This window comes from Mastomys coucha, unplaced genomic scaffold (genome assembly GCF_008632895.1).
Source record: "Mastomys coucha isolate ucsf_1 unplaced genomic scaffold, UCSF_Mcou_1 pScaffold8, whole genome shotgun sequence".
NCBI lineage: Eukaryota > Metazoa > Chordata > Mammalia > Rodentia > Muridae > Mastomys > Mastomys coucha.
Window position 1 is genome coordinate 45,023,467 of NW_022196914.1, and position 13,928 is coordinate 45,037,394.

General features: G+C 35.6%; 1 protein-coding gene across 6 annotated transcripts in view; it reads left to right on the top strand.

Annotated features, from left to right (window-relative positions):
* Tmem161b (transmembrane protein 161B) overlaps window positions 1–13,928 on the top strand; it is a 78,698-nt gene that overhangs the window by 29,952 nt on the left and 34,818 nt on the right. For 4 of the 6 annotated variants that reach the window (XM_031360703.1, XM_031360699.1, XM_031360701.1 and 1 more), the window contains exon 2: window positions 455–558. The exons of the other annotated variants lie outside the window; for them this stretch is intronic. Coding sequence is in view for 3 of the 4 variants with exons in the window: in XM_031360699.1 (XP_031216559.1) it covers window positions 455–558 (104 nt within the window). In the remaining variant the exon portion in view is untranslated. The remainder of the gene's footprint in view (window positions 1–454; window positions 559–13,928) is intronic. 6 annotated transcript variants of the gene reach the window in all.

Here is a 13,928-nt window from a genome sequence, read left to right on the forward strand (position 1 = left end):
GTCCTGGAACTCACTCTGTAGGCCAGGCTGGCCTCGAACTCAGAAATCCACCTGCCTCTGCCTCCCCAATGCTGGGATTAAAGGCATGCGCCACCACTGCCCGGCTAGCAACAGTCTTCGTAGCACCTCATAGAACTTTCACCAAAATTGACCAGATACCCTTAATTTATATAGAGTATTCTTGGGAACAAATTTTGAATGGTCTATTTTACATGTGTTCACATGCATGTAATACTTTGGTAATTTGAAGAGAATTTTGGAAGTGACACCACATACTGTAGTTTAAACAAAGTATATGTTCTTGAATACCTAAATGCAACAAGGACAAGATATTTTAATGTTAAAGCCAGTTTTCTTAAAAATATAGTTTTCAAAATGTATAAAGAGTTTTCCAGCAGGGTCCCCAAACATTAACAATTTATTGTTAAATTTATTTGTTTCTTTTTTCACACAGGGTGTGATAGGTATACAGCTGGTTGTTACCATGGTGATGGCCAGTGTCATGCAGAAGATTATACCTCACTATTCTCTTGCTCGATGGCTACTCTGTAATGGCAGGTAAGGAAGGGATAGGCTGATTGCATTGGGCACAGTTTTTGTTTGTTTTGAGACAAGCTTTTTTATAGTCCAGCCTGGCCTAGAGTTCCCTATGTAATTAATGTACCTTCAGTTTCCTGTCTTTAATCTTTTTGCCTTACAAGTACTAGGATTATGAGCATACACCACCTCACCTGGATAATGCCTGGCACCTGGAGTCTCCAGCTTATAAGGCTGAGTAACTTCCTCAAGTACTAATGTGAATCTGATTCCAAAATAAAGTGTGAATGTTAGGAGAAAATCAGCCTTTCTCTTGTCCTGGTGGTTTAACTGCATAGCACAAAGGCAGCAGGACAAGAGATAAGATTCAGTTCCCAGTCCCATTCTTCCTTTTCCTTCTTTCTGCTCTTTGACCACTGAAAATAGGAAGTTATCTTTTCTAGTTACCTTTAAAAGCTGGTCAGCAAGAGGGTGAAAAGTTAGAAGCAAGTGCTTAAATGTTGGAAAGAAATTAGAATAAATGCCATGCTTTGGGTGACTTAATTTAAAAATTAGTATAAGAACCAGATGTTCTTTTTTTATTGCAGATAATTTTAATCTCCTTGATTCAGTGAGGAAGGAGTGGAATTATGTTGTATTATTTAATCTATGGTACTGTAAACGTAATACTATTTATCTCCACTGCTTCTAAAAAAGATCTAGGTTGACATGCTAGGATTCTCATACTATGATAAAATGAGAAAAAAAAAGAAGTTAGATTATAAAGTTAAAGAGAAATCTGTACACAGAAATGCCAACTGTGAACAATCCTGGGCAGTTACAAAATGTCAGTGGTAAATAACTACTTCAGTAGCTGATCAAATGCTGACTACTGTTTTTGTTTAGAACTTTGAAGTTTGAACACAGTGAGTGGCTCTCTTACTAATAATTTTTTTGTATAGCCAGACAAATAATCCTTTAATTTAGAAGGCTATTCTTTTTACAGAATTTAAGTTTCCGTCACCTTTATTTTCTATTTTATCTGTGTTTGCTAAATTTTGTACTTTTTCTTTGTGATAGTCAAATATACGAAAATATTCAAACTTTAAAGTTTTTAATACAGCATATTTGCATATGTACTGATTATGTACTGAAATAAATTGTTTAAATGTATTTTAAATGAATAAACAATGATGGACATTTTTGATAAAATTGTCCTGTGTACAAATTATCATTTGTGACTGTAACTTTATGTAGGTTTAATATACCTTCCATAATCTTAATTCACATTCCATAGATTATGAAAGAATAAAATATCAGCTGTGCAAATTGTCATTAGTTTTAAATAAATGACTTAGAAATAAACATACAAAACCTTAAAATATATAAAATAAATTTGTTAATATTAAAGTAATATGTTATAATCTTTTCAATTGAACCCAGGGTACGTATTGCATATGCTAAGAGCTAAGGGTTCTCAATGAGCTACATCCTATAGAAGTTTGATCTTTTATAAGATGTGTGAAACTTAGTCTTTAAAATGAAACATGAAGTTGGTTTTCTTGTGATTGTAACTTGTTCTTGTAAACAATGTATTTTGTATTGATTAAGGCAGCCCTTAATGCTAAATGACTTGTGTTAAAAGCCATATATTCAAGTAAGGTTACTTTTATGTTATTATTTTGTGTTCTCACTGTTTTGTCTTGTGTTTTAATGTTACTTAACTTTTAAATTTTTTTGCTGGCATTTGAAGTCAACAAAAACCAACTCTCAGCACTGTTAACTACTCAATAGAATAAGGTCATTGATTTATATATAGCATTTAGGTTAACTTACTCTTTTGTCAACTTTCAGTGATATGAAACCATACTATGTTTAAAATTGATACCATTTTAGTGGCTTATGTACTATTGATCATAAATGATAGTTTTTATTTCAGGCCATTTGAGCAATTGAGAACTATTATATAATGGCTTGGGAATCACTATGTATGATAGAACTGTTTAGTAAGACCATTTATGTGAAAAATACATGTGTAGATACCACAGTATTAATCAACAGTATGCTGAAGAATTGGGTTGAATACTTCTTTTGTAGTTTTTGTAGGTATCATCTTATTATTCATTTATTTCATAATAATATAAATTATAATTTTCTTAAAGGTTAGTACTTGGGTTTATGTTGAATGAACTCCTTATATCTCTTTGATTTCTGGATCTTTGCAGTGCAGAGATTAGAGTGGCACCTCATTAAGTAGATTGTCTTCATATCTGGTTTTCCAAGGGAATCAGTACTTGCAAAGAATAAGCACCTGTATGTAACAAAATAAGCAGGATTTTAAAATTAACAAGCCTTTTTACATAAAAAGTTTATTATTTTTCTAGTTCTCACTAAATTACATTTTCATAATTTTAACATTTTTTTGTTTGTTTCAAAAGAAAAAACTGTAAAGTCTTTGTATTCATATAAAGCATGCAACAGTTTTTTAATTGGTTTAAGTTTTATTGCATTATGATGAGAAAAGATAATTTCAGTTTATCTGAATTTGTTAACATTTAAAAACATTTTAAGTAAATAGAACTACATCACATTCTTCTTTACCTTTTGTACCCCAACTCCTTCTAGAGACCCCTCCCTTTAATACCTGCAATACCTTTTTTTATTTTGTCATATTCTTTAAAATTTATAAAATATTGTAACAATAAAAATGAGTATTGTTTGATATAAAACAACAATTAATTGAACAGTGTTATGTAGATGTTTGTCAACAGCAATACTGAAAATACATACATTTTTCTCTATATAAATTATAATTCCAAACATTAATTAGATATTTTAAAATAATACATCACTACTAGTTTTTTTTAATGAACATAAATAGATAAAGTCTTTGTTTTTTTTTTTTTTTTTTTTTTTTTTTTTTTTTTTTTTTTTTTTTTTTGGTTTTTTTTTTTTTAGTAGAGCTTAAAATCTTGGCTCTTACTGTGCTACAAACCCAAAATAAGAACAGGTTTTAGACATTGGAATTCATTGTAGTACGGTTGTACTTCAATGTCCCTCACATCACCAAAGGATTTTACCTCCATAGCTAAGCTAAGAGTTGACAGTTCTGCTGCACCAAGGAATGAATTGTAGGTACGATGTTTGGATACAGACTTCCTGCTATAGTCAAAGCTATTTGACTTGAATGATTGTCTTCATTCTCAGCCCACAGAGAACAAGTACATTCATTTAAGAAATGGTGTGTATATTAAGATGGTCTATCCATGAAGTCATTCACCAACTGTTTCAGTGAACAGTTTCTGCTTGGAGGATGGCACAAGACACTAGGTGGGGGTAAAAATCCGCTTCATTGGCTGTGATGATTTTGAAAAGCATTCATCTCAGAGAAAGGGTAACTTATAAAGTCCTCTTCTTCAAAATGAATACAAGAGTTACAACCATCAAGCAAAGGATTCAGTCTCACTCTTTGTTGTTTTCTTACAAGCCACCTCTCAAGTTAATTGTCTGTTTCTTTTGGCTGTATAAATACTTTTGAAATATGTAAGCTGTTCTGAAAAACCATAGTATAGTGTAAAAACATCAAATAAACAATCCTACTAATAAAGAGGCTGAGATAGGAGAAGCATGGTTTCTAGACTGTTATGTAGTACACAGCAAGACACTGTCAGGTACAAACAAGCAAAAAGTGTTTATGGATTGTACAATATTGGACCTATTTCTCCAATTACCAAATTAGAGAGACCACCGGATGATAGCTAACAAATTTCTAATTCCTTCCTCATACTTTTGAATTTGAATCGATTAGGATATGTTTATAATATTAATTTTCATATTAAGAGATATTAAGAAAAAGTAATTGTTACTTCCTGCTGTTTTTGTTGTTAGAGGTGGAATTAGGTTTGTGTGGATTTGTTGAAAGATTACTTTCTTGCTGCTTCTAGGGTGTAGTTTCGCTCCTTATGTTGATGTTTTCCATCTATTATCTTTTGTAGGGCTGGATTTGTGGAAAGATATTCTGTAAATTTGGTTTTATCATGGAATATCTTGTTTTCTCCATCTGTAGTAATTGAGAGTTTTTCTGTGTATAGTAGCCTGGGCTGGCATTTGTGTTCTCGTAGGGTCTGTATGACATCTGCCCAGGATCTTCTAGCTTTCATAGTCTCTTGTGAGAAGTCCGGTGTAATTCTGATAGGCCTGCCTTTATATGTTACTTGACCTTTTTCCCTTACTGCTTTTAATATTCTTTGTGCATTTGGTGTTTTGATTATTATGTGTCAGGAGGAATTTCTTTTCTGGTCCAATCTATTTGGAGTTCTGTAGGTTTCTTATATGTTCATGGGCATCTCTTTCTTTAGGTTAGGGAAGTTTTCTTCTATAATTTTGTTGAAGATACTTACTGGCCCTTTAAGTTGGGAGTCTTTACTCTCTTCTATACCTGTTATCTTTAGGTTTGATCCTCTCATTGTGTCCTGGATTTCCTGGATGTTTTGGGATGTTAGCTTTTTGCATTTTGCATTTTCTTTGACTGTTGTGTCAATGTTTTCTGTGGTATCTTCTGCACCTGAGATTCTCTCTTCTATCTCTTGTATTTTGTTGGTGATGCTTGCATCTATGACTCCTGATCTGTTTCCTAGATTTTCTTCTATTTTATTAGATAGTTTCTTTACTTACATTTCAAATGTTATCCCTTTTTCTGATTTCCCCTCTGAAAACCCCCTATCCCATCCCCCTCCCCCTACTCACCAACCCACCCACTCCTACTTCCCTGTTCTGGCATTCCCCTACACTGGGGTATCGAGCCTTCACAGGACCAAGTGTCTGGATACATCAGCCGGGCAGTGGTGGCACATGCCTTTAATCCCAGCACTTGGGAAGTAAAGGCAGGTGGATTTCTGAGTTTGAGGCCAGCCTGGTCTTTATAGTGAGTTCCAGGATAGCCAAGGTTATACACAGAAACCCTGTCTCAAAAAACCAAACCAAACTAAACCAAACCAAATCAAGCAAAAGAAAACAAACAAACAAAAAAAAGCAGAATGCATTATTTGGATATTCTAAGTGAAGTCAGAAAGAGATACATGGGGACATGTAACCTCCAGAGTCCCAGTACTTGGTTAATGTGGTTTCACGTCTGTCAGAAAGGAATGGGGTCAACTGGGGTTGCAGTGTGATTGGACAGCTGTTTAAATGGATTCCTCACAAAAATGGTGATGAAGGAATTGAGTTATCTTTTAAGTGGTGAAAGATAGAGAGTCTACTTGTCCTGCATTTTGGGCTTTCTTCTCTATGGCCTCAGAGTCGACTGTTAAATGCTGTGCTGGTTGACAAATGAAAAAAGAGAGTAGATTATGGATCCAAAGATTCTGAGGTACCAAGCCTACATCTCAGATTCATGCATTCATAAGCTGGGGCCTTTTGACTAGTAGTAGCCGAAGGTCAAAGGGAAGTTTAGATGATTTTATTGTACCACGGATACAATAAAGATTGCTGAGCAGCTGTTTCTCTTTTCGAAGTGATAGTTCCACTTTACACATGGGAAACGAGTTGTAAGTAACATACGCAGGTCCATATGATGAGAAATAAACAGCTTCAGACCTTCCTTTAGAAGCCCAAGTCATGGTCTAGTGCCCCAGTTCCCCCTAAAGCTGTGATGGTACTTTCCACCACATTCCATCACAGTCTGAAAATACTGAATGGAAATGCTTCAGAAATAAAGTTTTTTAAATGGCATACCATTCTGAATAACATAATGAAACTGCACTCTGTCCTAACTGTTCATACTACATGTGAGCTGCTAGTTCATCACTTAATCCCAGGTCGGGATGAAGTTTACTTTTGTGGTATCAGGGTGCTGTATTCAAGTTATCTTTGCATCATGGATCAAGTTGCTTACGTCATATACCCTTCATATCATCTGATCATCCAGGCATTGTATTATCTCACTCTATTGCAAGAAAGGTCAGTAGTACAGTGAGATTGTGAGAGGCTATGTTAATGACTTTTATTACAGTATCTTGTTATAATTTTTCTATTTGTTGTTCATTGTTATTTTGTACTGTACTTAATTTATAAGTTAAACTTTATCAATAAGTATATATGTATACAAAACATAGCGTATATAAGGTTTGATAGTGTCTGCAGTTTCAAATACCTACTAGGGTAAGTGGTACATACCACTGAATAGGCTGAACTCTTATTTGCTGGATTGATGGCTTTTAGTGTACTCCACATCTTGTCCTTTGAGAACAGGATTGTAAATGTGATCTCTAACCACAAGTAGAACTGAGATTTCTGTTGGCAGTTGAGTAAATAGGATTGTCTTTTTTTCTTTTTTCCTTGCAGTGCTTTGTCTTCCAGAGAATGTCATGGATATGTAGCATGTCCTTTTATATATACATCACATATATTCATATACAGATAGTTGCAGCTAGTGTATGATTATACTTACTGTGTCCTTAGTGGTATTCTTTGGCAGGTAGCCATCTTAAATTCTAAATCAAAAGGGACACCAACACAGATTTTTATTACAGAAGCATACTAACCATGAAGTAGAGCTTAAATACTATCTTATTGTTCAGTCTATATCTCTTAATTACTGTGTCATTCTTTGTGTTTTATATTCATTCCATCCTTCCAACCATTAATAAGAAAATAACATACTGATCTAAAGCCTTAAACTTGAACATTTGTTTGATACCACAAGTAGACAGTCCAACACCTGTGTTCCAAGTAATATTGAATGTGTGTACATTGAAAACAGTTTAAATTGCCTTCAAGCTGTTTGTATATTAAAGCAAATTTCATAATTACATTTGAATCCTAACCACAGGATACCATGTGTAAGCAAATATTCCAGAATCTAAGCCCTAAAACCAACCCATCTGGTCCTACGCTTTTGGTTATAGGTTTACTTGGCCTCTATCAATTATATGAAATGCTAGTTTTGTTTTTAAGATTGCTAGATTATGATAAAGGAATTTCTCCTTTAATAAGAAGCTGTGTAGGAAGTAGCATTTCTGTGCCAGTAACTGGAGCTTTGTTACTGACCTTGAAAACAACTCTAGAGGAGGCTCTGAGACTCACAGTTCTGAGTCTGAGAAGCTGATTCTTTACATAGAGTGAACAGCTTTCTTTAGCTGTTTAGAACAGTTTTACTTAATTGAAAAACATACAAACAAAATTACTTACTTTATATTGTAATTAAAGTGACTTGTTTTGAAGTTTGCTTGGCCCCTCTTTTCACAGAGGTAAGTGATAGATGACAGTCTTCCTACCTTTGAATAGTGGGTTTGCATAAACAGTATTGCTGACTCTCATGCTTCTTTACCTAACCTTGCTTTTCAGTTTCCTTATTGCTCAGCATTAAGTCTCATGCAACATTTCTCTACATGTTGATTTTTCTAATCTCTTACTTTGCTCTGCTACCTTCAATTGTACGTCTTTTTGCAGAAATGTATTTTGGGGTTTGTGAGATGGCTCAGTGGGTAAAAGTGCTTGCTGCACAAATGTGAAGGCCTGAGTTCAGTCACTAGAATTCATGATAGAGGAAAAAACTAACCTTCCACATTTGTGCCCTGGCATGCATGCTCTTGAACTATCGTGTTTTCTCTTTCACATACATTACACACACACACACACACACACACACACACACACACACACACATTTAATAATACTTTAAAATTAAATAATTTATAGTTTGGTAAGATGTACTGCCATATTGTTTCATTTCATATTGCATAGGCAGGGTGATATAACATCTCAGTATTCAGTTATTTTTGCCTCTTGTTGGTTGCATGCTGTCTGAGTCAGCAAGCTACCTTTTGTGAGAGAAACCTACTATTCAAATGCCTAGCAGGTAGACCTGAGACCAGGGGAAAGCTCAGTCTTCAGCGTCTGCCTTTATGGAAGGTTAGAGAGAGGCCTTGCCCTCCTTGCCTTTACTGACTCGCAGGTCCAGTATGGGCTTCATGATGTTCCTTGAGATTTTTCAACAAATAGCAGAGGATTATTTCTCCCCACCTGTGGACATTTAGAGTAAAAACTAAATTTGTGATCAGTTCCAGCCTTTGTCAGTTTGGGCTGTTAAGTCCCATAGATTGAGTAGCTTGTAACATCAGAAGCCTGTTTACAGCCCAGATGTCAGGATACTACCATGACCAGTCTCTGCTGAGTCTTTGCCAGTTTACACACTTTGGACTCTTTGTATCTTCAACATGGCAGAAAGAGTAAGTCAGGTTCTGTTTTAAGAGAGCATGGATCCCATTCATGGAGGCTCCATGTCTGTGACCTCATTTCCTTCCCAGAGCCCAGAGCCAGATAATCTCACACTAGTTACTAGATTTTAACAGAAGAGTTTGGGAGGCACAAACATTCTGCTTCTAGCAGTGGCCTGTGTTATATATACCACAATAAACATTTTCATAATTACAAGGTAAGAACTTTGTAGCTTGCTATGTTAATACTGCTTTTTTAACTTGTTCATGTTCAGATTTCCTTCTGAAGAGGTTTGGGGTAAATGACACTGCCACTTAAACTTTACATAAAGTCCAGACTGATAATTCTATTGTTTCCTCTACTTCTTTTTCAGTGTTGCTGAGTTGTTAGAGTGGTCAAATATTCTATGGAAATGGCTTATATGAGAATGACCACTGTAAACTTGATTCAGTAATTTAGTAAAATACAACAGCAGCTTAACTTTATTATTTGAAATACTGCTACTAATATAAACTCAACATAAGTGGAAAAAAAAAAAAACCACAGAGTAGCAAACCAAATTACCTGCTAACAAATACATTGAAATTAATACATTTAAATGTAAGAGTTTCAGGCTTAATGAGAGCCTTTTATTTTTTTATTTATCATTTTTCCACTTCAAAAGGAGTATATACCTGCATTATGAAAAATAAAGATGGCAAACTGATAAAAAATATATAAAAGGTAGCAGATTAATTAAGTGCCGATGACCTAAAGGTAATCAATGTCAATTTTGTTGTATTTCTTCCTAATCTTTTCTACTTATTTGTCTATTAGTTGTGCCATAGTATAGATAGTATGTCTAGTATGTATAGATTTACATTATGCTTTTCACTTAACATACTGAACAGTTTTCCTTTAAGTACTTTCTTATAGCCATGTTAGGAAGGCACAGTGTAGCTGTTGCAAACGCAGTCATTTTCCTGAGACAAAGAAAAGAAAATGGGAACCATGTGGTATTGAAACAAACTGTGTGTAGAGTCCTGACTGTTAGTAAAGGAATCAGGCATGCACCCATCTGAGTTTAGCCTGCTGATTTGCTATCCAGAATATATCTTCTTGCTAGTTCTTTTGGCCTCCCACTGATTTACAGAGCAACAAAATAGTCTCAAAATATAAATGCAATGACTCTTTCCTGAGTTTGAGGCTATTATTTTAGCATAAAATCTATACTCCATTCTATCACCTGTAAGGCTTGGCATGCTCTAGTCCTTTCTTACCTTCGGAGTTTACCCTTTGTGCTTTTTGCTGAACTTATTTGCTCATTGACCTTTTAGTTACACCGATGGTATGCATTTCTTTAGGCTTTTGTGCTTCCAGACATGCTGTTTCAATGTTCTTCTCTCCATATCTTACCCATTAGGATGCTGGCTAAAATCCTGTTCCAGGGAAGTTTTCTTGTTTGTTTTTTCTTTTTTCTTTTTTTTTAAATATATCTAATAAGTGAAGAGTTGCTTTTTTTCACCATTCATTTGGCTTTTTATATAGTATTACAACTTTCAATTATTTTTCATTAGAAAATAATTAAGTAATTCTTTCCTAACTGGAATAGAAGCATCAAAGGAGGCAGGAATTTTGCCTTCATTGTATTTGATTTTGAATCAAGTGTATAACCATGCCAGAGTGTCTGGACCATGCTGGGCTCTCCATAAATAGCTGGTGAATGAATGAATGAGAGGTAGCCTAGAAGTGCATGTTCTTTGTTGGCTATGGCATCATTGGAGTTCAACTGAAAATTGCTACTAAAGAAATTAATTTTAAATTATCTAATAAGAACTATACTAAGTATTTCATTTAGAAAAGTGGACTTACAAAACTAAATTAGGAGTTAGAGAGATGGCCCAGTGACTGAAACATTTGCTGTGCAGCCAAGAGGGCCTGAATTTGGATCCTAAGCTCCCACAGAGAAAACCAAATGTGGTTGGCAGAGATAGGAGGATCTCTGAAGCTTGCTGCCCTGCCTAACAAAACACAAACAAAACCCACACAACTTGTGAGCCCCATCCAAGTTCCAGGAGAGACTCCTGCCTCAAAGAAGTAGGGCAGGGGAGTGAAGAGTGAAAGAGGACACAGTGCCCTGTCCTCTACTCTGTGTGTATGTGAGTATATATACACACGTACATACCCCACACCCCACACTAATACAGGGCAGCTCTCTTGAAACAATTTTAAAAAGAAAAATTCTTTGAAGAAAACAAGTTCTTAAGATATTTCATCAGTTCTGTGATTTTTCACTCATTATTTCTCAAAACCAAATAACTAAATTTAGTCTTTTAAATGAATTATTACTTAGGTGTTCTGACTACAATACATTCCCCATGATTTGTGGATTCTACACTTGAGATTTTTCCCACATACTAACATATGTAACAGCAGAGTCACTATGTGGGTAGAGCCTTACTAGTCAGCCATGGACTTTCACAAATAGTGAAAAGCTTGTGTGGACCTTCCTATATGTTCCCAGTTGGGGGCTAACAAGGAAATTCTGCTTGCTTGTTTTAATTCTCCTAAATAGGCATCCCTTTTGTCCAGTTAAGGCTACTTTTATTTTACTTTGACTTCTTGTTGATAGTTTTAGGCACAGCGGTGCATGCCTTTAATCCCTGCTTTCAGAAAGCAGAGGCAGGGCCTATAGTAAGTTACAGGACAGCCAGGACTACATAGAGAGATACAAAACACCAAATAAAATATAAATGAAAATGGCCTCCAAACATAAGGCAAAGTCTTTGCCTGATACTTATATAGATATAAAAGCTGATGTATATCATAGGAATTATGTCAGAATGAATAGAACATGGGAAAATGCCATTTTCATGATTGCAAACATTAGAAAAGCTATATTCAGGCATTAAATAGTACTGCTAGCTATGAAGGGAATGTTAATGAATTAGCAATTTTACATAAAGCATTTAAAAACAGAAAGACATATAACATGGTTATGTCTTGATCAGTTAATGCAAGTTGTTGTGACCAGAAACTGGCAGGAACCTAACCCTATATTTCCCCTGGAGCAATGATTCAGTTTTTCGCGGCATACTGCAAGTAACGAGTCAACTGTAACTTAAAATTCTGGACTTGAATAGAAATTGCAGGTAGTTCCTCCTCACCTAAGAATTGTAATTACAGACTTTTTAGTGTGTGTGGTTGTGTGTATGTGTGTGTGTGTGTATGTGTGTGTGTATGTATGTGTGTTTGTGTATGTATTTGTATGTATGTATGTATGTATGTATGTATGTATGTATATTCATTAAACTAGGAAGGAAACTGAATTATTTTGTTTCAATGATCCTTTTTGAGTACTTACTATATGCCAGCAACTATACTAGCTTTGTATTATACAAAAAAATAGTAAAATAGTAAGCCAGCTTTAGGAAAATTAGAGTATTACTCTATTTCCACCTAACCAACTGGCAGATATAATTCAGAAAACTTCTTTCCTTATAATACTATAAACGATGCACGTGTGATAATGTGGGCAAAGGCAGGCACATGGTTTCTGTGTCCTTTGCATGTGGAATCAGAGTACTATCAAATGCTAGAGTCCTCACATGTAGATCTCCCTCTTAGATCTTTATTCTCATTAATAAATAAGAAAACTTTTCTCAGAAGAAAAATTCGGGTCAACTTTATTGAGTCTTAAAAGAAAAGCTACAGGGTAGTGACCTCAAGAATCAGGATGGAGAAGAGAAAGTGCCTCTAAGTTAAGCATTGAGGTTCAGGAGCAGGAAGCCACTGCTAAGAACTGGGGATGGGAGTCGTTAGACAAAGAGCAAGGGACCCAGAGTATCATGTGAGCATGTTGTAAAGAAGAGAGGGGAAAATTAGAATTTTCTGAGCATTTTAGAAAAGAGATCAGCTGCTCTGTGAGAAGCCTTACAGAGGATAGGAATTCTGGGAAGGAAAGGTCTGTATCTCATTAAAGGAGTAAAATACTCCTCCCCTCTTCTTAACAGTACGTCTTTGCTCAGACAGATTTCATTTGTGTGGCTAGAGGTAAAGGACCTTTCCTGCCACCTTAACATTCTCCTTCAAAGAGGCAGCCCTGTAATCATTTAGGAGATGGGTTGAAATTGGGGGAAATATATAACAGATTTCTATGTTAAAGTTTAGATGTCCAGTTTGAAAGCTGCCCACCAGAAGGGATTGCTATAGTTTTGAATTCCTGCCTTCGTGTAGAACAAGGCTAGGGTTTGTAGGAGACAGGAAAGCAGAACTCCTGTCTAGGTTTCCTGGACAGAGCTGAGCTGTGACATCTGAGTTTCATGCCAGGAAAGGAAGTGGGTCATGGGAGGCCTGGAAGTTTAGGAGATGTGAAGAGTCACAGGCAGATAAGAAACAGTTTATTCACTGAAGGCTAAGTCCTCAAAGTACTCACTAGCCACACACCAAAGGTCATGTACGCAGGCCTGTAGACAGACACATGGACTACAGCCTCTGTCTTCAAGACTGTGTACACAAAACCCACAGGAAAGCTGCAGTTTTGCCAGCAACAGTCATATATAGATGCTATTACTGTTCACTTGAGATTCTCCTGACCTGCGGTGTGCTTCCTTCCTAGCCCTCTTGATGTCTAGCATTCAGCATGCTGAGTGTCCAGAGTATCCATAGCAAGGCTATGTTATCTAAATATACATTGTCCTTTGTGGCCAGCCCTCTGCTGCCAACACAAGAACACCTTGAAGGTTTCTCTTCTGGACCCATCCATGTGTTAACCAACCAGAAGATTCCAACAAGCTTTGACATCCAGAGTTTTTAAGGGAGTTTCCTACAAAGGTAGAATTTTATGTGGTAGATTTTTACATCATTGATTTAAATGTTTGAACTCACACTCAAGTCTCTTTCCCATGACTAGAGGCTAAAGTTTCAAACCTTTAATCGCATGCTTGGGGTTTCCAAGGCCAGATTTTACTGTTAGCTTATTAGTATAACAAGCACCTGTCAGGTTGGGCTTTTGAAGCATTGTTCAGAATGAGCAATGGACATGTGAGGCATTCTATATTGTATCACTGGAATACTGCCTTGTGAAACAGGAAATAAGTTGGAGTATAAATGTTTATAGCCAGAGAGAAGAATATATGCAAAAGCATCAAAAGATGAAAAAATTTGTTAGAAATAAATATCACTTAGTCAAGAGATAGTGTGCCCCCTTTTTTTTT